This window comes from Grus americana, chromosome 15 (assembly GCF_028858705.1).
Source record: "Grus americana isolate bGruAme1 chromosome 15, bGruAme1.mat, whole genome shotgun sequence".
Classification (NCBI taxonomy): Eukaryota; Metazoa; Chordata; class Aves; order Gruiformes; family Gruidae; genus Grus; species Grus americana.
Window position 1 is genome coordinate 11,078,835 of NC_072866.1, and position 21,849 is coordinate 11,100,683.

A 21,849-nucleotide genomic window follows, 5' to 3' on the forward strand; every position below is an offset into this window, starting at 1 on the left:
TTGAGAGGGAGAGAAGGAACATTTTCTCCATTTTTTTGGAGGGGAAGGTTAGGCAGTAGGAGAGTAGCTGCCAAGTACACCAACACGCAGATCTGCCAACTTCTGCCTTTTCTCTCACCTCCAAGACACAGACATATGCACAGTAGTTACTCCCTAAGAGATTTGAGGTTAGTTTGTTAGAGGATGAGGAAAAGATTGTTTATGTAGAATATTAATACGCAGCAACAAGGCAGCAAAAATCATACCCTGGATGTGGACTGGAGAGCAGAGTTGTTGGACAGGACCTGTGAAACAAGCTCTCTGCGAAAGTGACCCAGCCCAGCAGTCACAGAGCTGCAGATGCCTGAGGTCCCCTGGTCCGGCAAGCATCTCTTCCTGCCTCCCACCAAGGGCGGCACAAAGAACCACCGCAGGTCAGTTTAGCCACACTTTTTATTGTATTGTATTCCATGCAATATGTTCATGTTTTATAGTAGGACAGAGGGAAGGATAAAGATAAATGTTAGACATAAACAAAAGCAGAAAGGTCATTTGTAACAGGTCCTGAGAAGGAAAGGCACATTGTAACCACCGAATTCAACAGAATGGAAACCCTGGACAGAGGAAGACAACGCTGGAAAGCAGATGAGGGAGGGGGTGTTTCAAGTTGGGTGATGTGGAAGCAGGCTTGACAGCAATCTGCATGTCCCCACTCACCAAGGTCTGTAGTTCAAATGGGTTTGGGGACCTCAATATTCAACCAAACCACTTCCACAGTCCCCTTGCTGGAAAGAGTCCAGGATCCCTGACTCCTCCAGGCTTAGCCAGCACCAAGGGGCAGCGTAGGACTATGAAAGCTCCGTCCTGCAGAGGCAAGCTGGGAAAGGACGGCTGGTGCAGAGGCAGGAGGGAGGGCTGCCCAGTGCTGAGGGACCCCATGCCATCTCCCGCCTGGCAGTGCCAGATCACAGGAGCACCATGGACCGGGGCATCGCTGGTGACCTGTGGGTATTGCTATTTGCTGACATCAAACACCACGGGGAAGGAAAGGCCAGGGTGGAGGATGGGTACAGTAGTGAAACGGTTGGCACGGACACTGGAACACATCTCCATCAGGTCAGACGCCAGAGGGATTGTAGCACCTCAAAGGGAAGCAGCAGCAAAACTGTGTGCTGTGCCTGATGTAAGGCAGTGATCGCCACTTGTGATCCAGCACCGGGAAGCACGAGGTTCCTGCCAGAGCAGCACGAAGGGCTCCGGGGCTGAGCTTGGACGCTGGGACGCTGCCGGTGCAGTGACCGCAGCATACCCTCCAGCAAGCCACACTCACATGGCAGACATGACAGGGTACTTCTGGGAACCATCACACAGTGGAAGCGAGCACAAAACCAGGGCAGACGCTTGCAGCACTGAGCTCATGCTATTGCTCCCACAGGGCAACGAGGCACACATCTCTTCCAAGCACCCCGTCCCACTGTGACAAAGATACAACGGTGTCTTATCTTGGCTTGCAGGAGAGGAGACTGTTCAGCTTCACCTTGGGATGAAGAGTTCTGTCATCACTTGGCTATAACAGAGCCAGCCTTTCTCCTGTAACTAGATGTTGAAGTGTGTTTTGCATGTTAGAGAGTGAACATTTAGCAGCCCAGATTTCTTCTGGAGCCCCTTTTTCTTTAGTTCGTTACCTTTGACCCTTTCCTAGTCACTCTAAGCCATCCTGAAGGCTGCAGCCAGGTTGAAATAGGCAGCAAGAGGGCAGAAGCACGAGGCAGTGGCAGGGCTGAGCGCGATGCCTTTCCTGAGCAGCACAAGCTGGAGATGAGTCTGCCACAAGGCACAGGTCCCTCCCCAGGCAGGTGACAGACATGGGCAGCCTGCGGTGTGGCAGGGCAGGGATGGAGCTTGGGAGGTTTTACTCAAACCTGTGGGCAGAGGGCTGCGCTATGCTGGTGGTGGGCAGCCCAAAAGCACAGGCAGGTGGCAGGGCTTCGCCTCGACCTGGTGGCCAGGAGGAACAGCTCAGGGTGTCCCAGGGTCTCCATCTCTGACCAACCCAACCAGGACAGAAAGTTGTAGGAGCTTTTGCCTTTGCCTCTGCGGACTTTGCGCTGGGCTCTGGGAGAGGGCTGAGCTGCCTCTTGACCAGGGCTTCACTCGGTCCATGGCACAGATTGTAAACTTTAGTCCCTAGAGATAAGCTAGGTCTGGATTTGGCCTCCAGGTGAAAGGCTCTTTATCTCCTTCTGCCTGGCCGTAGCCCTCAGCAGCTGCTTGGGGCTGGTGTGCCGGCAGCACCATCTCCCCCACTGTAGCCCAGCCCCGGGACACCACAAAATCCTAAGAGCTCGGGGGGAGATGCTCTGGGGTCTAGCTCAGGCCCTGGAAAGCCTGGGCAAGGCGGTGCCCTGCCATCACAGTGTTACCTCTACCTCCGTCTGTGGCAACGCTGAGCTGTGCTACGAGGTCATCATCCGTGGAGGTAACAGTGCAACGTGAGGGTGTTCCTCCCTGCTGCTGGCCGAGTGCTGCCAGTGCCCAGGGCTTGAAGCTGCAAGGAGATCAGTGAGTGATGGGCAATGCCCTCAGCCGGGGCTTCTTTCCAAAGGCCGTGAGGAGAAGTGATCAGCATCCAGGCAGAGGCAGCTGGCTCTAGCATCGAGCCCTGGAGATGGGCCAGGACCTGGTCCCAGAGGCCTTACCCGTTGCTCTCAGGATGAGATGACAGCTCAGGCCTTACGATCTGGGGTGCAGGCAGCAGTGCTGAGCTGGAGTCTAGGGAGATGGGGGAAGCCTTCCTCTTCAGCTGCAGGAAACCACCCTGGTGCCTGGAAAAGCACGGGATGTCCCCTCATTGCTTAGGCCAGGGCTGGTGCTCTTCTCCTCAGCAGGCTGTGTCCACACCAGCACAGACAACAGTGATAGCAGGGAGCAGAGACAGGAACAACGGCCTGCAGCCCTGCGGGGATGCCATGCCGGGGCTATGTACAGAAGGCTGGGCAGGAGCTGGCATCTCCAGGGAGCAGCGTCTGCGACTCAGCCGCCTTTCTTCCTCTGCACGTGCTCTGCCACGGCCCCCGCAGCCAAAGCCCACTCCTCATGTGGCTTCTGTCTCTAGCCTCGAAGGTGTCACCATCCCAGCATGTCCACAGCTGGTGCAGCAAAGCCCCCGAGGCACCACCGTGGTCCATGTCTTCTCATCTGTGCCCCACGTGGATATCCCCCTTGGATAAGGCTTGGTGCCCAGCAGATGCTGCAGGGGATGAACGTGCCATGGGGCTGGGGCTCCTCCAGCACCTCCCTCTGTCCCACAAGGCTTAATCCACAGCATCTCCCCCAGCTGCTGGGAGGAAAAGGAGGCTGGTACCCCACAAGCACCCCTAACCAACATCCCCCAGCAAGTTCACAGCTGTCGCCAAGCGGAGGGGAGAGGATGAGGTGCAGAGTGAGTCATTCTCTGATCTCGTGATGGAGTTTGGTGGAAAAATCATCCTCTTCCACCCCCTGGCTTGGGAAGAAGAGCACCGGGGGGCACCGTGCGCCCAGAGCCAGCCTGGCCCAAGGGCAGTAGCCATGCTCACACGTGGGCAGAGAGGAGGAGGTCACACCCACACTCATGCGCCACATGGATGTGCTTAAAAAAATGGGAATTGCGAGCATGGGAGGGGGGTTTCCTGAGACCGCAGAGAAGTGAAGGCCGCGTTGAACAGTCAGGGACAGGTGCGCTGGCATCAGAACAGTCCTGCCTTAAGGCTGCAAGTGTTCCAGGTACTGCGGCAGTGGGTTCTCCTTGACGTATTTCTGAATGTACCAGCACGTCAGGTGAGCTTTCAGGTCCTCCTCCACCACGAAGTCCAGGGCTGCCTGTGACCAACCAGAGAGGACAGATGGGTTACAACCAGCACCCCCAGCCTACGCTCTCCTCCAAAGCCTCCCGGAGGTCTGGGCTCCTGTACCCCGCACAGCTGGGGAAAGTGGCAGGTTGCCCTCATGTACCCCCTGCACGAGGCAGCTGGAGGGAGAAGGCTGGGGACACAGCATGGCCATCCTGCCACAGCCACCACAGGGCCCCCAGTTTAACCAGAGGCATGCAGGACCCCCAGGTAACCCTCAACGCATCCAGCCTGGTGGATGCTGCACTGCAGGTGACCCAGCCACATCATGCAAAGGCCACCTTTGTCACCCATTTGCCCTGGCTTACAGGGCCAGGGAGCAGCTGTAACCCCAAAGCATCACCCCTCACTGAGCCCCTGACCACTGTGCTCATGGCTCCTCAGCTCTCCCTGCATGGCTGCGGGCCTCAAAAGCAGGGCCCAAGGCAGGAGAAGGGCTCACGAGGGCCTCAAAGCTTTGAGAGGAGGGGTGCAGCCCCCAGGAGAGGCACAGCCCCCAGGAGAGGTGCTGCATCAGCCCCTGCAAGGTGGACATGAGGGCTGTTTGCAGGAAAGGACTGAGCCTGGGCGAGCGGTTGGATGTGCTGGCACTCACCCAGCCCCTCTCGCTGCCAGAAATAGGAATATCTGACCACAGATTTCCATCTGCCCCTGTCTCCCATTGGAGCAGGGATGGTTCCCGTGAGGCACGCGTGCAATGCCAGTGCAACAGGGCCTTGTTTCAGCCAGGGTCTCTAGCTGCAGCTGGGACAGCGACAGCTTCTGCCCAGGGAAGAAGGGGCAGCTGGGGCTGTACCTTTGCGAGGTGCTTGGCTATTCCTCTCCCTCGATAGGCGTCTGGTACTTCCGTGTGCTGCAAGTCCACGATCCGCTTCCCCACGTATTCGTAGAGCAGCACCGCCTTGTCGTGGCAACCTGAGGGATGTGAGAGAGGGGTGAGGCTTGGGATGTCCCCGGGGTGCCCCAGGCTCCCAGCCCCCTATCCCCATTCACCGGGGAGCCCACAGCGCAGGACGGGCAGCTTTGGGACTGCTCCAACAGCCCTCGCATGGCTCCTTGTGCCCACGGGAATAGCTGTGGCGCTGGGTAGTCTCAGCAGAGATTTTGCTTTTGGTGATTCTTGGATGTCATTGTTTGTCTCCCCCCCACTGAGGTGCGAGCAGAGGCAGGTCTGCCTGGCTTTTCAAGCCCCTGGACCTTTTTGACCCAGCTCTGAATCAAGGGCCGATGTGCCAACACAACACATTTAGAGTAGGAAGGCAGCTGGTGGGGAGGGGTGGGATGTGTTGATGGGGGAGTGAGCAAAAGGAGGAGGAGGAGGAACAGGACAAAGCTGACCCAGGTAACAGCCGATTCCTTTCTCTCTACAGCAGAGTTTTTTGTTGTAGCATATAAAACAGGACAAGGGCTTCTTGGCCAGGTGTTGCAGCATTTGGACAGACACATTTTGGGGAAGATGCTGAGAGATGAATCCTACAAACACACAGGAAAGTGCACACAGGCATGCAAGGGGGTTTGTGCACACACATTTACATGCACACACACACAGAGGCTTCCTGTTGTGACACCCTGACCTTTCTCACAGCAGTTCAGTTACAGGAAAAAAAGAAGTTTCAGCACACGTGTAAATCAGAGGAGAGTTAATAACACCCCTCTGGCTTTGTCTGCCAAACTCAAGCTTCTGTCTTCAGCACAAGAGAAAACATTTCATTTCTAGAGGCTTTCTGTATTTAAAAGCGAGTTTTAGAAATGCAAGCTTCCAATCAAAGAGACAAGCTCAATTAAGATAATGGAACACTTTCCTTCCCCTCCAATGGTTATTGGAGGGTGAAGGGCCTCAAGGTTCACTTGAACTATATGCTTTAGCTGAGCTCAATGTGCTTTATTTTATCGCATTTCAGTTGACAACTCCATCCCAGTTCGCCTGATCCCTGTATTTGAGGGGCACTAGAAATTATCCCACTTGAATTTTGTATTTCAAGAAAAGCAGTTCAAGTTTTTGTTCCTGCTCCTTTTACATGGAGACTCAATCCACCTACATTGGATGGAAACCCTTGCATTTCCAGCCCGAGTTTATTCCTGCTGGTTTCCACTCACTTGTTCTTGCGCCCACATTGTTCTTGGGTAGACATAAATAATTTCCCTCCCTGCCACCTCTCCCCCAAGTATTTACAGACATCAGTCCTACCCCTCTCAGCCTCCAGTTCACCCCGCTCTGTCTCAGGACAGAGGGTTTGGGGTGAACTGCTGGGACAGGCAGAGGTAACGGGGTGGGGAAGGGGCTGAAGAGGTGCTCACCTCTTCCCCATTACCAAGACCCGTGCAGATGAGATCTTATAGCCCCATTTTACAGCTGCAAATCTTTGCTAGGAAAAAAAGGGAGAACTGCAACATTTCCCTGTGTGGATCCAGACACCCAAAAAAAGCCAAGGGAGCAGCTGCAAGCCCAGCTCTTTCCCAGCAGCACAGACCCATCTCCCTCAAGAGAAAGCCCACCCAGGTCAGGCACAGGCAAAGCCAGGTGCCTTCACCCATTGGAAGCAACACATTCAGTGGCAGCTCTCTTTGAGGTGGCATCAGCAGAGCTGGCAGCACCCAAGGCTGTAAAATGCTCTTGTAACAGCGGCTTCCACATGCTCCAGTCCTTCCACCCTGCTCTCCTCTCAGGCCAAAACTTTCCATATCCTCTGCCTGAAGCTTAGAGAAGAATTTAGTTTTAAACTTAAAGTGATGACAGAGCAAAAGGTCTTTTTTTTTTTTAATGTAGTTTTATATATATGATCTGGTTAGAAGTATCACGCATAGAAATGCATTTTAAAGCAGAAGATGATGCAATGTTTGGAGGACCTCAGATCTGCCCTGGACAGACTTTCCCCTCCATGTTCGCTGTATCACAGTAGCACCACAAAACCCCAGCCAGGATGGGAGCTGCAGGGTACCACCAGCATACAGGTGAACACACACAGAGCCCAAAGGGTTTTACAACTGGCTCTGCAGAGAAAGCCAGTGCTGCCAATGCTGTGGGAAACTGGTCCCAGTTCAGAAAAACATCCTGGTTCAGCCCAATACATAAACACACCTGTACATGCTCACCTCAGGATGGGACCCTGAACCACCCAGCACACACTATCAGGGACACTCGTGCCACAGGGTTTGGCATCAGCCCTGCAGGTGACACCTACAGCTTGGGAGGAGATCGCTGCTGTGTCCCCACTCCTGCACAGCCCCGGGGCTGTGCTGTGCTGACTGAGCATCTCCCAGTCCCTCGTCTCCAGCTGCTGCAGGATGGTGGCTGATGCAGAGCCACAAACTGAGCACCCGAGCTGCAGGAGGAGCTGATGCGTGGGGACAGCCAGAGGTGAGTGGTTATGTTTAAAGGTCACCGCGAACACCCCCTGCAGCCCCTCTGGGCAAGAACATGCCAAGCCAAACCCATAAGCTGGGCACAACTGGACACACAGGACTGTACCACCACGGGGGCTGGAGGTGGGAAAAAGCTCTGATCAACAAAGGAGAAACAAGCCGGGATCCAAAAGGATTTCAGTCTTGTGAGACAGCATCCCACCTAGATTCTCCACTGTCTGCTGTTGGGCTGTGCGCTCCCAGCAGCTCTGCCTCCGCAGTGATGCCAGCTCACGGCACAGTCCTGCAGGAACAGCTTCTCCTGGAGATCGAGATCCCTCTTCCTCTGCTGAGCAAGGCTGAAGATGGCCAATGGCTTGCAAAGGGAGGGGAAGGACTGGCTGGCGGAAAGCCTGTTTCCTTCAAAAACAGCTGCTCTGCACATCCTCTCCACACCGTCCTCAGTGGGACCCAGAGCCTCCAGGAAAAGCAGGCTGTACCCCCAAACCAGGACTATTCCTGGGCTCTCCATGAGCAGCTCCAGGCATAACCCTTGTTTTCCCACCAAGAGGCCCCCCCCAGGGCCAGAGGGATGAGACGAGGGAGCGGAGGCGCCTCGCTGCAATACAATGCTGGAAGAAGCCTTGCTGCTACGTGGTGCCTTGGGCACAGGGGGCTGCTCCCACCAAAGGGAATGCTGCAAAGCCGGGGGAGCTGGAAGCAGCATTGACCCCTCGCTGCAGCAGCCCAGCCCCAGCTTGTCATGATCCCCCCTAAGGAGAGGGGGCGCACAAGCAGAAACCACACCAAAACATGGCAAAAGAGGGACACCACAAGCTGGCCTCCCGTCTGTCTGTCTTGTCTGCTTAGACTCTGGGGCAGTGATTTTATCAGCCAGCACAGATTGAGCTTGGCAAAACAGACTCGGGTCTCGGCCGGCCTGAACAGCGGCCCATGAGCCAGATCATGATGTTGACTCGCGGACACTCCCCCGGCAGCACCTCGGCTTCAAGGCCACTGCAAGCAAGGAAGTCTGAGTCAATGCAAATCAGCACAGCAAGAGGAGGCTGCACAATGAAAATGGCAGCAATGGCAGCACAGCTGGCCCGCAGCCCTCCCTCCCTCGAATCACAGCGTACACGGGGAAGGGGAAGCGTTTCCACGAGGTGTGAGAGGGACCAGGTCTAAACTTGCTCTCCATGGAGGGTTTCCACCGGGACCAGTGGCACAGAGCTTCCACCCCAGCAGGGCAGGCAGCTTTGGGCAGCAGACAAGGCCCCCACACCGCAGGCTCAACCGCACCGCCACACACGAGTCCCCAGGCCAGGCAGCTCATCAGCCTCAGGGAAACAAGCAGTGAGCCCTGTCCGAGCCCCAAGCCAAGGAAGGCACAGGCAACCTGCTCCAGCCCATCCTTCACTGACCCTCTTTCCTGGGGTGTGCACAGTACCTGCCCGGCAAGGGGACACTGCAGCACCAGCAGCACAGCAGGACCCGTCCCCCCAGCCTGAGGCCCTCTCCCCATCCCAGCTCATAATACACCATTGTGTGCCCAGGACCGGAGCAGGGCAGGGGCCTGGCGAGAGCTGGCTGCTGCCTGCGGGCCAATTTCTGCACTCAGCTGCCGGCCTTTAGAGGCAGCCCCTGAGCTCCAGCTTCCTTGGGGCACTGCTGCAAAGCCATTCCCTGAGAGCAAGGATGGAGAAAGCTGGTGCCATTTCCCACTCTCAGACCCAGGAAAGCCCAGAGGCAGACGGCAGCTCGGCTCTTCTGGTTGCTGAGCCAAAAGGTGGCTGCCGAAAGCTGCGCGTGGGGCGAGCCAAGAGGACGAGACGTCCCGAGGAGCTCATGCATCCCAGGCTGGAGCTCACTCTGTACCACAGGCTGGCCTTGCTCCCCAGGGAGCCACTGGCATGTTACTACGGAGAGAAAACACAACAGAGCATAACAGCGCCGAGCGGAGACGGCGCAACCGTCACGAAGGGGCCTCACTTGCAGGAGCGGCAGCGGGGGGGCACTCTGGTTTGAAGCAGTTTCCTGTTTAGGAGCTCTCTCAAGACAACTGTGGCGCAGAAGAAGAGCGGGGACATCTTGATGCAGTGTCCAGTGACCAGATCCCTTCATCCTTACTGCAAACTCAGCAGCTTCCCCCTCCTGGAGGGCATCTGCCCCAGCAGGGAGGAAAGCACCAAGGCACAACCTGCTCCAGTTTTCCTAATAAACCCAAGCCTCGACTCCCAACAAGGAGCTCCTGAGACTCAGATCAGCAGCCAGCAAAGCAGGAGCTTCCAATCACTGGATCCTGCCCAAACCCAGCTGGGGAGGAGCGGGAGGTTTGGGAAGTATGGCTTGCTGCACCCACACAATGAGTGAATGGGAACACAGGCGTGCAAAAAGCCCGCACATCCCCAAGGAACCAGAGCCGCTCGGTGCATGCGGTGAGCCCATCTCCCGACCGGGGAGCCTGATGTGTTTGACAGGCGTCAAGAAGTCAAAGAAGCCACTGCTAAAAGTTCTGTTCCCCTGCCCCAAGCAACAGTGCCAGCAGCTGGACTGACTGGCTGACTGCTTTGGGGTGGGGGTCTTTTGGGTTTCTTGTTTTGACCAGAAATTATCTCTGATCAAAAAAACCCTCCAACTATTCCTGACACAACCAGCCTATACGATTCCCATGGAAGTGTTTAGCTTTGACAAATTGATATTTTCCAGCAAAGTTGCTGCACGAGGAGGTTTCTGAGTAGCTCGTGCTGTTAGTCACATCTTAACAGATTACAAATCCAGTTGGGCTTCTTTCTGCCTGCCTCTTACAGGGATAACGCAGCTCAGTGAAGTCTGGTTATACTCAGCTTTACTTCCAGCTTCTCAATGCTTCTGCATTTGGGATGCAAAGAAAAGGGGAATGTTTTAAAGTAAAGTAGCTGTTTCTATCAGAAGTTTAGGAGCCACATGCAGCAATGAGGGCTCAGAGGAAAGAAGAGAGGGGGCAACCCAGGAAACACCAAATGCAATTCATCTTTCTCGTATCCGAGGAGGGAGTCCCAACACAGGGTTACATGGGGGTGCAGAGGCAAACACAGGGTGATGAGTGCTGAAACACTTTCACAGCTAGTTAACAGCTTTCATGGTGTCTCAGGCCTCTCGCTACAAGGATTTCCATAAAAGTATCACCATGCAAAGTTTTCTACCCAACATCACACTACTGTAAACCACGAAGCCATCAGCCCAGAGAGCAGCTATTACTGGAGATGAGCAAAGCAAAGCCTGGCTCCTTGGTCCATGAGCCCGATGCACCTGTGTTTGCCCAGAGCATCACCCACGCTCAGTATCCAGCTAAAGTTAGGACTGAGACACCAGAGACAAGCTGACCCTGGAGCCCACCAGCAAACTGCAGGTTTGCCCCACGGGCTGCTGTTCATCTCTGCACAGTAACACAGGACAAAAGTGCTCTCAGAGGGAGATGTGGGTCACACCGAAGCTAAAATCTGTGCCTGACCCATTTCTTGCCATTCCCCTGCATGCAGCAGGGAAAACCCGCCAGAGCATTCAGCACCACTGATGCTCATTGTGCCAGGAGCAGGCGCAATGAAGATAGCGGCCCAGGAAATAAACACCCTGCCACGTATTCCCACAGACATGGTTATCTTCTGACCATCTTCCAGGGCTTGGCTATTATCAGCAAATGCCTAACAAGAAGGAGAGATGGATCACCTGTCCCGTGTGGATGTTAGTCAGCCCAGCAGCAGGAACACCGTCATGCTGGGACACTGCTCGGCTTGGCTTCCTCAGGTGGCTGGCACTGAACTCGCAAAAAAGGGTTCAGCCTCCCTGAACTCCCAGAAGAAACACAACCCTGATCACTGGGACCCACCTACAACCCTGGGGAAGGCTGTGGCTCCCCTGAGCCACGACGGTGCCCTCCTGAAGCAGGGGGTTTTGTGCCAATTCACACACGACTCCTGCCACGTGTCCCACAGTTGATTCTCGCACTCTGAAAGCTCACCCTCTCCTGATCCGACTTCATCCATGTTCAGCCAGCAAAGGCTACTCAGCCCACAGCGTGGCTGGCAGAGGTTTTATTCAGCAAACCACGATAAAAAGATTACATTTCCTTAATAACTGTTACTCCTCAGCTCTCTCTTTTGTGCACATATGAACTTTGCCGACAGTGATGCCGTGCTACAGTCTCGCGATGGCAGCGTGGACCTGTCACCTGGGACCTCGTTTGATCTCTCTCTGTTTGAAATAAGCAGTTGGCGAAATTGTTTTCTCTGCACCCAGCACGCACGTCTCCTTCCTTGTTCCACCACTGCTGAGCCTCCAGCCTGCACTTTGTAATTAGTGGCTGAAATAAAAATGGGGTGGGGGGAAGAAGAGTCTAAAATAAAATCCAGACTATTCCTGTTGTTTTATTGAGAATGCCTCCCACGGTCTGTATAATTTCTGAACTACCCATTTTTTTAATTTATTTTTTAAAAAGGCAACTACCCTGCAATTTCTGTAGGGCAGCAAGGCGGCCTGTTTTCCCCAGAGTGGTTCTGGCCTTGACAAACAAACAGGGAAAAGACATTGGGATTTTTGAATATTTGGGATTAACCATTACGAGGATGGCTGGAAAGGAATTGGCATGCCATAAACAAACATCGGTGGCACCTACTTTTCTCTTCACTCTGCCTGATACATGACACATCTGTTGGGGGGTCACCGCATCACCAGATCCCTGCAGCCCCTGTCCCACGGATCCTCGTGGCAGTGTGGCTCCATGCTGTGGATCCTACTGAACCGGGGAGGATCCCGGTTTGCTGGGGATCTGGGACCCCCAAACCCCCGAGGGGCTTCCGCACAGGCATCCCACCAGAAAAGCCACTGAGCAGCTCACACACCGAGGTGCGGCCCCCCCCCCCCACCTGGCATGGCACCTCCATGTTGCCCAAAGACACCTAGTCTTGGGGGGGGGGGGGGGGGGGGGGGGGCCGAGCTAGCCCCCCCCAGACCTGCCCAGGGCAGCACGGGGCTGCACACCCCAACACCAACCCAGGGAGCCAAGAGCCCCCCCAGATCTCCTGGGCCAAGCTTGTCGCGGGGCAGGAAGGATAGGGGGCACCAGCAGGAACCAGGGGCACTGGGGAAGGCACGGGAGGGGTCAGAAGAGGATCGGGGGGGGCACAGGGCGGGGGTACACAGGGGAAGGGGCGGTGGGACACAGCGGCACAGGGGGAGGAGGGCTGGGGGGGAATAGACGGGGGGATGTGGGTACTGGGACCCCCCTAGGAGGTAGAACCGAGGGGACAGAAGCGCAGGGAGGGCACCGGGGGGGGGGGGGCAGGCCCCCATCCCTTACCGTTCAGCCGCACGGTGAACTGCCGCCGCTTCCGATCGTGCTCCACCTGGATCGGGCAGCCCTGCTCCAGGAGGCCGAGAGGCGCCGAGTGCGCCATGGCCGGGCCGGGCCGTACGCCACACGGAGCCCCGGCAGCGCCGGGTCCCGCCCCGGAATCCCGAGGGCGGCGCTGAGGGAACGGGAGCGGCGGCGGGGCCGGGCCGGGCCGGGCCGTGGCGGCGGGCGCCGCGGGGCTGCCACCGGCGCGCGGCCGCAGGAAACCAGCTGTGCGCCACGTGCCCGCGCCCCAGCCAATGGCCGCGCCGCCGTTTTGTTTTGGTACGGCCGTCTGGCTCTTAAAGGGGCCGCGCACCGCCCACCCCAGCGGGACCGAGCGGCGGGCCCCGGCGCCCCCGCGTGGGCGGGCACGGGCACGGGCACGGGCACGGGCACGGGCACGGGCACGGGCACGGGCACGGGCACGGGCACGGGCTCGGGCTCGGGCTCGGGCTCGGGCTCGGGCTCACGCTCACCCGCTGGCGGTGCGGCCCTGGTGCTCTGTGTCGGTGCTGCTGCGGTGCACCGGTCCCGCACCGGGTGCTCCGTACGGGCTTAGCGGTGCTGGGCCGGGCCCCAGCACTGGGGCACTGGTACTGCCCCGCTGTGCTATCTGCTCTACAGTAGTTACGGTACTGGGTACCCTGGCCCTGTACTGGTTCTTTGTGCTGGTGTACTGGTGCTGTGCTGTTGCTGCCCTGTTGTACTGGTACTGAACCAGCACACGTGCACTGGTGCTGTGCTGGTGCCCTGCACTCACGCTGTGGGGTGTGGTGGAAGCCCCAGGTCACGACCCCATGCGATGCTCTGCCCCCCCCAGGAGCAGGCCCTTTCCCAGGGCAGGGGGGTCCAGCCCCACTGCGGGGCGATGCCATGTCCCGTCACCGTGCAGCACAAAAAGCCCCAGAAAGCACGAGGAGGCTCATCAGAGTGGCCATGCTACCACGTGAACAGCCAGCTCTGAGCTGCTCATCCCAGCGCTCCCAAAAGCAATGGAAACCTCGTGGGTCAGCTGTCCCAGGACACCACAGGCACCTGGGGGGGACACAGATTCTATAACCACTGTTTGTGGGACAGTTGCACTAAGTGCACCCTCAAAAACAGAAGCACTTGAGCTTCCACACACCGCATCATGTACATCAGGGTCTGCTCAACAACCCCAGTGTATCCAGCATGTGAAAAACTGCGGGAGGAAATAGGGGCGTTTGTCTCCATGCCAGTGGAGCTGTAGCAGCAACACCTCGATATATTTGAATCGAAAGCTCTCAGAAGTAGGAGCTGGGCCTGTCCGAGGTGTCTGCACGCTGGCTGTGCAGTGGGGCAGGCTGGTGGCTGCCTGTGCAACAGGAAAAGCAGCAACACCTAGAATTAATCTGGAACTTGTAATAATTCACCGGCACCTACTCGGCACCTAAATACCATCTCGTGTAGCTTGGCCTTTGTTTACTCATCCCTTTGGCTCCTGCTCCCTGAGTTAGAGTCCATCAGCTGATTAATTCATGAGGCCACTCGATTTGTCTGGTTTGTGCTGCTCCATCGGCCGGTGCTGGTGCCGGGTGCTGGCGTTGTCCTGTCGGGGTCACACTCTCCTGCTCCCGTCGAGCACAGGCACCCCCGCGGCACCCGCTGGCCCGCAGAAATGGGTGTCAGCTAGGAGAGAGGGCTTCGTTACCCTCCTCCTCCATGAAAGGCTAGAAAATGGCGGTGGTGAGATGTTGTCCTTCTCCTCATCCCCTCCTTGGCAGCCTTCGCTCCGCCTGTGCTTCCACACCGTATGGCTGTGCGGGAAGATAAAAACAGCAAAACACCCGGAGCAGGGGAACGCAGGGGAACGCAAACAGGCTGCAAACAGCCAGGCCAAGCACGGATGCGATTTTGCAGGGAGGAAGGAGACGAGTGGTGTGAGCCCGAGGGCAGGGGGGAGCCTGGGGCAGATGGAGAGGGGGGCCTAATCTGCACCCCACTTGGAGCTGCGAGGGAGAGCCGATGCCCCCCAGCGCACAGTGATGCTCAGGGGAAAGTCAGCTGCTTTGCTGGGAAGCCTTAGGAGAAAGAGAAAAGGAGAAGCAGGTTTTGCACAGACAAAGGTAAGGGGCTCCTCGTTGGCTCTCTCGGCGATTCCCCCGATTGCCACGCTGGGGACACTGGGGACACCCCGTCCTGCCGTGGATGCATTTCCAAACCAGGCCTGGTGCAGCCCTGCAGTGAGGGGCCAGCACCAAAGAGTCGAGTGTCAAGCGCCAGCAGCAAAGGTCCCAGCGTGTCTGTGGAGGTCTGGCCCTGGGATGCAGCGATGCCCCCCTCCCTCTGTCCCTCCCTCTGTCGGGCTTTCCTTCCAGAGCCTGCAAACCCACAGGTTTACCTACAGCACCCTGGAAATGCAGAGCGGCATTCCAGGGGTGCCAAAATTCCAGCACCCATGCCAAAATTTCTGGGAGCATTTGGGCTCTGCTGGGATGCTTTGCTCTGCCTTCGCCTGTGATGATTCCCTCTGCCTCAGGCCAGCAATTACAGCTGCCTCTGATCTCCCAGATACACTTCTCCAGCAGAATGTGCCAGGTCCGAGAAGGTGACCACATGCTGCCTCCGGTCCCTTCCTCGCAGCCCGCATGGCTCCCTCCCCAGCCCCGCACCTTCCCACCCCATCGGATTTTGATGCTGAACATACAAAAATTTCCATTCATGCTTCTGCAGCGCTCCTGTACCGGGAGGCCTCGGAGCAGCTGACAAACCCCTGCTTGTGAAGCGCCCGGTGAAGAGAAGCTGGGCGGCTGTTTCATCCACCCCTGTAATTGCAGCTGGGGCCGGCAGCGATCTCCAGCTGTGCCTGGGGATGCAGGCGGGGGAATGGTGTAGCATGCAACGTGCTTGGGGAGAGCAGGGTCGTGCCCTGTGCTTGCAATGACACCCCCAGGTGCCACCGAGGGCGGGTGTTGAAGCTGGTCCCACCGGTCCTCACAGGTCCACGTCCTGCTCCAGGTTTGGAAAGGTGCTAATGATGCTTTGCCCTGCAGCAGCACCCCCTGAATCTTGCACCCAAACACTGGCCCAGCCCAAAAGCATTCAGATCAGCCAGGCTGGAGTTCAAATACTGTTGTTGATTCAGAGATTTGCACGGCTAAATGCCAGAAAGGTCCGCTCTGCTCCCAGCTCCTGCTTGCCCAGCCCAGGCAGTGACATCCGCAGCTCTTGCATCAGAGCTAATAACCCTGCGGTTGAACTGCAGCGGAGTTTTTTTAGAAAGACTCCTCGCCTGTGTTGAAAGACTTGAAAGGTGGTGAATCTGCTACGTCTCTCGGGAAGGTAATTGCTCTCCCTATTAAAAACCTGTAATTTATTTCCCATTTGAACTTTTCTAGCTTCAATTTGCAGCTGACGGATCTTACGCCATCGCTGCTGGATTGCAGGTCCGTTTGAGGGACCAGTCCTCACACAGACACCAGTCCACCCAGCTCCTTCCCCCCTGCAGTGATTCCCTTGAGCTGTCTGGTTTTGAGACAGGTTTCCCAGCCCTCAAACTGATCCAAAATGCTCTGCAAAATGCAGAGCTGGGAACTGGCTGTGACAGACCAGCTGTGATTTCACCAGGGCTGTCCGCAGTCGCCAGCCCTCCAACCTCTCCTTTGTACCTGTATGGATCACCCTAGGAATTTCAGCCAGAAAATTACACTCATAATCTCATTTTTGCTTGTTCCACTACAGCGCTCCTGCCCTGTTTGGCTGCTACTTTCTGCAGGCAATAGGGCTCAGGCATTTGTGGGAGCATCCTTGCCCCGGGACGTGCCATAGCACATTGTTCCTTATTCCTAAAGCCCGGAGGAGCTGCTGGGGCAGGTGGGACACGTCTGACCCCGGGCGGCCCAGAGCAGGGACCTCGGAAGATGCGATGAGCTTGGCTGGTCTCAGCTGCACAGCACCAGCCTCCCAGCACCCTCGCCCCGATGCTCTGTGCGCCTGTGCCAGGTGCGTGGCGTGAGGCGTGGCGCAGGACGGGGGCCCCCTGGGCCGTGCTGCCAGCAGGGCTCCGCGCCCCAAACCGCGGGTGCCGCGGCGGGGTCACGCCGGTGGCGGGGACAGCGGAGACGCCTCGGTTGCGGGGCAGCGCCGCTCGCCCGCCCGCCTCACTTCACCCTCACAGCCGTGCCCGAGAATCGCGAACCTCTTCCCGCGGAGGCAGTAACCACGCCTCCTCCTCGCCGCTGACCAATCCCGCAGCGCGGGAGGGCGGGGCATTCCGTCCGTCGCCCCTCCCCTCGACACTTCCCCGGCGGTCGCCGCACTGGGACGGAGTCCGCCGGGCGCCGCGCTCTGCCCGGGCGCCGCGGGGCCGCCGCCAGCCATGTCGCTGCCCAGAGGTAGGGCCGCGGGCCGGGGGGGGGGGGGGGGGGGTGTATGTTTGTGTACGCGCTCCGGGGGTCCCCGGGCCCGGTGTTCCGGGGGGGGAGCGGGGCTGCGGCCGGGCTGAACCGCGTCGCCGGGTCTGGCGTAACCCGCGGGGACGGGGCTGTTGCCCAACCCGCCGGGCGTGGGCTCCCCGCTGCCGCCGGCCGGGGCTTCCTCTGCGTGGGCCCTGAGTGCCTCTCCCCGCCTGGTCCCGGCTGAGGGCCGCGCTGCTCCCCGCCTGCAGCCTGGCATCGCTCGCCGGGGCCGGGCTCCCGCGTCCCGCTGAGCTGCAGAGCCCGGGGCGTGTGTGGAGGGGAAGGGGAGCGGGCGGCCCGCTGGGCCTGCGGGGAGGGAGGGAGTGAGGGTCCTGTCCGTGCAAAGTAACGGTCAAAAAATGCAAGTTTCATCCGTCGCTGCTGGAGTCTCTCCCCCTCAACGAAACCGCCCGTGGCAGCTCAGCAAGCGTCACGGCTGGCTCGGAGCAGCGCGCCAAGGATGAGCGGAGCCCTCGTCCTGGCCTAACGAGGCGGGAAGGACGGGGCCGAGGATCCTGGTCCCCACGGCATGGCGGCTCGGTGGCCGAGGCGCAGCTGGGATCCAGCTCGGTGCTGGCATGTGCTGAAAGCGCCGCGGTGGAGTTTCCCATTGTCTCCCCCGTACGTGGCTGGCAAACGTAGCCGTGTGTCGCGGGTGTCATTTAGAGAGCCTTGCCGTGACTGAGGTGGCCCGGTCGCTGTCCCAAGGTGAGCGCCGGCTGGCAGGCATTGGCCCGGGATGACACCGCCAGCATGCTGGGGTTGAGGAAGACGGGGAAATGGCTTCGCTGGTGTCTCGGTGCTCTGGGGAGCCGGTTGCATCAGCACCGTGAGTGCGGACCAGGCAGAGGAGGGAGCGTGCGGAGTATGGTTGCTGCCTCTCTCTTATCACCGGAATAAAATTTGAGGGGTTTTCCTTCTTCGGGAGTGATGCACTGGAAACTTGAAGTCAGGAACCATGTGAGCAGATGAACGCACCTCGGCGTGACTTTTTTTTCCCCCCTTTTAAATGATCTGTGTCTTAACCGGAGGGAATGTGGACCTGAGTTTCCTGTTTGCTGTGTAAGCAGGGTGTGAATCAGCAGCGATTTACGGTGCTGCTGAGCGGAGCTGCTGACTCACAGGTAGGAGCACATGCCTCCAGCCACTGTCCTGCGTTGAAAGGGATCAACCGGGCTTCTTAAAAAGGCTCTTGCCAGGATGCCCGAGCCCAGACCTCTCGCTCGGCTCGCAGGTGCCGTGGGTGGTGTGTGGATGTGTGCATGGAGGGAAGAGGTGAGCCTGGTTGAGGGACTGATCGTGCCTTGTGGGAGATGAGGCCCGAGCTGGGCCCAGGAGGATTTTGGGGGAAGCGGTTTGGCTGACAGCAAAAGGTGATGCCTGCAGGAGCACCTGGGACCGTGGTGTTTTCCTCGGAGGAAGTTTGGAACCCTCCTGTGTCTGCAGGTTTCTGGTTGCACGGGGCTGTTGGTTGTGACGAACCGGTTCATTCATACAATTACTCCTGATACCCTGTGCTGGAGGCATTGCGTGTGTGCTGAGTGCCCCCGGTCTCTGCTGGCACCGGCAGCTCTGGGTCCCCATCTGACCCAAGCCCCTTTTGCCTCCACTGGGGCAGCATTCAGCACTGGGATTGATCCCAGATGCATGTAACCTGGCTGCCTCTTCAGAACCCTTTCCTCTCGTCCTGCTAGCTGTCTGCTGTGCCTCTCAGTTTTGCATCTGCCTGGGCAGTGCCAGCTGTCCAAGCAGGTTTGCTGGCTGCCCGCTGCTACATAGGGATGCTCATAGGTCCGAGTGCGTGCATCTGCTGCTGGGACTGCAGATGCTGCTGCCAGCACTCGTGGCAGCTCCTTCTGCCTCCCCTGTTGGGCAGCCTGAATTTAAGCTAAATTTCCCTGGTTTTCCTTAGGGAAATTCAGCAAGTGGTCTCAGGTTTCCTTTTGCGGGTTGCTTTCCCTTCTTGGGCTTGAGTAGATCGTGGTAGTAAATGAAAGGTGCTGTGTTGAAGTTCTCAGGTTGGCTGTTTCCATGATAGATGCGTACCAAAACTCACCTGTCGTCATTTTGGCTTAGTCATGGGGTTGTCTCCTGCCTCGGGAGTTTTTGGGGATGCGCGTGGCTGGCTGTGACACGCGCGATAGGAATGGTGCTGGGTGAGAGCTTTGCCTCGCTCTGTGCTAAACATAGCTTGCGAGATAAACACCTTCTGGGGATTATGCGAAGCTTAGGAAGGATTTCGGCTTTCTTCCTCTTCCCATTGCCTGTATCTGGTTGATCCAAATTATCTTGCAGGATCAGGTGTGTGGGAAAATGTTGCTTTCCATTTGGGTGTTATCTTGCACTGTCAATGCTGATGTTTACTAAAATATGCAAAAGCTCCCAGTTGTCTCAGGTCACCAAAGCTCCGTCGAGCTGTCTTTCATCGAATGGGTGGCACTGAGGGAAGGAATTGCTTGCAAAGCTCTGGAGCTGCCTTGTGTCCTCCTTGCAGGGCTTTGCAAGGGACGCAACCTCTAGCTGCAAATTGCAACACATGGCTGGTCCTGGGCATGATTTTCCAACAAAGCCTGCACCTTTTTCAGTGAAATGGATGCTGTGAAGGGAGGGGCGTTGTATCTGAGGGGTTAAAGCAGAAGGGAATGAAGCCGTGGGGAGCTTGCAGCCCTCAGGTGCATGCAGAAGCAGGACGGAGGGTGCAGGGTCTGTTAGACGCTGTGTACAAATCCAGGCTGCTGCCTTTCCTCTGGGGCTTGAGGCATATTTTCTGCCTGGGTGTCTGAAGGCCCATGCTGCTGTCCCCATGGCTGTTGACTGTGACTTGGGTGGCCCCTGACACCCGGGAAGCCTGGAGGGACAGGCAGGAGCATGCCAATGGGGAGGTGCGTGTCTCCTGAAACCGGGGAGTTTGCTGGAGGAAGCAGCCGTGCAGCTGCGGGGAGGGAGGATGCGTGGATGGGGTCTGGAGGGAGAAGACCTACTTGGCCTCCCCTGGGTTCACCCAGAGCCGATGCCCGAGTAATTCAAAAGCAAGTCCTTCTCTACAGGGGAGAGACCTTCCTGGGGGAAGATGGGTGCTGTTGGGGAGAGGGGGCAGGACCGGCCAAGCAGGGCTGTGTTTCTGGGGAGGCAGCTCTCCTTTGAAACTGAGGCTTGGAAAAATCTGCGGTGAGAAATGCCAGAACCTGGGGATGAACTGGTTCTTGTTCTGGTGGTGTGTCTATTCTGGGTAGGTAAATAAGCGGTGGGGACCTGTCCCTCCTGCACCCTGGCCATGCTCTCCGCGGGCACACACCACCGTTATGCAATTCAGTCGGCTGTGAATCCTGTACTGTCTTGTGCACCATTCACACTTTTCCTGCCGCCACCTCCCCCCAAGAAAAAGGCAGTTCTGTGGAAAATACACGTGGGGCCATGGCCTGCAGAAGCAGGGCTTTGGCTTCAGGCTCCTGTCGCCCCCGGGCAGAGCAGCCGCCAGCCTGGTGTCCCCTGGGTGCGTGTGTGCAGGGGGGTGGCAGAGCTGGGAGCTCTGAACCCACGGAGTCAGGTTTTTATTTTAACTGTAGTTGAAGCATCACAGAGCTTGCATCTAATTAATTATAACAGTCAGAGAGAGAGCATAATGCTTTGCTCCTGCCCTCCTTCTCGTGCTGCTTTTTGCTAGCATAACAGTGGGTGCCTGGGAAATATCATGTTGGACGTGATAAATATTTAGCTGTGCTTCAGCAATCTGTTTCCCTCCCTGGAGAGATGCTCCCCTGCTTTTTTTTTTCAGTGGATAATGTGTCTCCCTGAAGGCTCCTGCTTTTATTTTCCAGCTCTGGACTGTGGTCCAGGGCTGAGCTGGAGTTTGCTTTGCAAAGGTGGTCGTTGCTGGAGGAAACTCATAAGTGCTTGTAAGAGCTTCCCTTTGGGTGCCTGGGAATGGGTGCGAGTTTCTGGTCCCAGTGATTTTGTGACCCGAGAAGCCACCGCTGCAGACATGGGGCTCTGTGGGTTTTTGGCCGGAAGATGGTTTTCACTGGTGTTAATAAGGCATCTCCCAGGCAGGCTCTTTGCTGGGGGGAAAAGCTGGGAGAGGAACTTCTGTTGGCTGGGGACGTGATTTTACTCTACCAACAAAAAGTTTGGGGTTTTACTGGCATGACTCAGGACTGCTTGTGGGTACGTGTGGAGCTAGATCTACCCTCTGCCTCTTTTGCTGACAACACTCTGTAGTGCAAGTCAAGTGTTAGCCAGGGATTTTAAGTGGAGGAGAAGGGGCAGAGAGGACTTTTTATGGTGGAAAATGGAAGTTCCTGTTCTTTTTTTCAGCCTGGGAGATACCTCATCTCCCCACAGCCCCTTATCTGCGTGCACTGATACCGTGGCAGCATTGTGAGTGTAAATGTTCATCAGCTCAAGGAATACTATAATTACTGGGCACAACTGCAGCTATCTCAGATATCATGGTAGCATTTTGCAGCACAGCTGGCTTTGGTTTGCAGCGGGTCCGAGTCTCTGCTCTCTGCACCTTTCTCTTCCAGCCACTTCTCCGACCAGCAAAAGGCTGGAGCAGAGTTGCTGCCTGTGCGGGATGCAATGGGTTATGGTGTGACTAAGAGGAAGGGCAGGATTTGGGGGTCTCATGGTCCCAGCAGGTAGGAAAGGGAGGGTATCGCTGCCTAATGCTGGGGGAGGTTCTGGACCTGCAGTGGGGTGAAGGTGGGAGCAAGGCAGACCCTCTCCAGCATCCTTTCGCCCAGTAATCCTGCGCTGTGTTGTCCACGTGGTTTGCTTAGTCCGTGGGTTTAATACTACAGGCTCCTTTGTGCAGTCTGCTCCATCGACCTGTTGCAAGAGAAGA

General features: G+C 57.2%; 2 protein-coding genes across 4 annotated transcripts in view; one reads left to right on the forward strand and one right to left on the reverse strand.

Moving 5' to 3' along the window:
- Positions 1-414: 414 nt before the first annotated feature.
- On the reverse strand, positions 415-12,835 carry NATD1 (N-acetyltransferase domain containing 1). 3 transcript variants are annotated; one of them, XR_008579432.1, is made up of 4 exons: positions 12,550-12,828; positions 4,666-4,784; positions 2,403-3,840; positions 415-1,575 (listed from the first exon to the last, which is right to left on the reverse strand). XR_008579432.1 is itself a non-coding variant. In XM_054843362.1 (3 exons), the coding sequence occupies exons 1-3, from the start codon at positions 12,644-12,646 to the stop codon at positions 3,724-3,726; spliced, it is 333 nt and encodes a 110-aa protein (XP_054699337.1). In that variant the 5' UTR covers positions 12,647-12,835; the 3' UTR covers positions 415-3,723. The 3 variants fall into 3 exon arrangements, 2 of the variants coding, with proteins under 2 accessions (XP_054699337.1, XP_054699338.1); XM_054843362.1 differs by having other exon boundaries at positions 415-3,840; positions 12,550-12,835; XM_054843363.1 differs by lacking the exons at positions 415-1,575; positions 2,403-3,840; positions 4,666-4,784 and adding an exon at positions 11,094-11,553 and having other exon boundaries at positions 12,550-12,835.
- Positions 12,836-16,828: 3,993 nt separating this feature from the next.
- The window catches only part of MAP2K3 (mitogen-activated protein kinase kinase 3), a 34,522-nt gene continuing 29,501 nt past the window's right edge, over positions 16,829-21,849 (forward strand). The window contains exon 1 of the mRNA XM_054843243.1: positions 16,829-16,940. Within this exon, the coding sequence (XP_054699218.1) occupies positions 16,925-16,940 (16 nt within the window). The 5' untranslated portion in view covers positions 16,829-16,924. The remainder of the gene's footprint in view (positions 16,941-21,849) is intronic.

Bases quoted from the DNA above. Each gene is read 5' to 3' on its own strand.
- NATD1 (XM_054843362.1), bottom strand. From the start codon at position 12,646: ATGGCGCACTCGGCGCCTCTCGGCCTCCTGGAGCAGGGCTGCCCGATC. The intron at 4,785-12,549 runs GTAAGGGATGGG...CACATCCCTCAG, and splicing joins GTTCACCGTGCGGCTGAACG to GTTGCCACGACAAGGCGGTG. The intron at 3,841-4,665 runs GTACAGCCCCAG...GGTTGGTCACAG, and splicing joins TAGCCAAGCACCTCGCAAAG to GCAGCCCTGGACTTCGTGGT.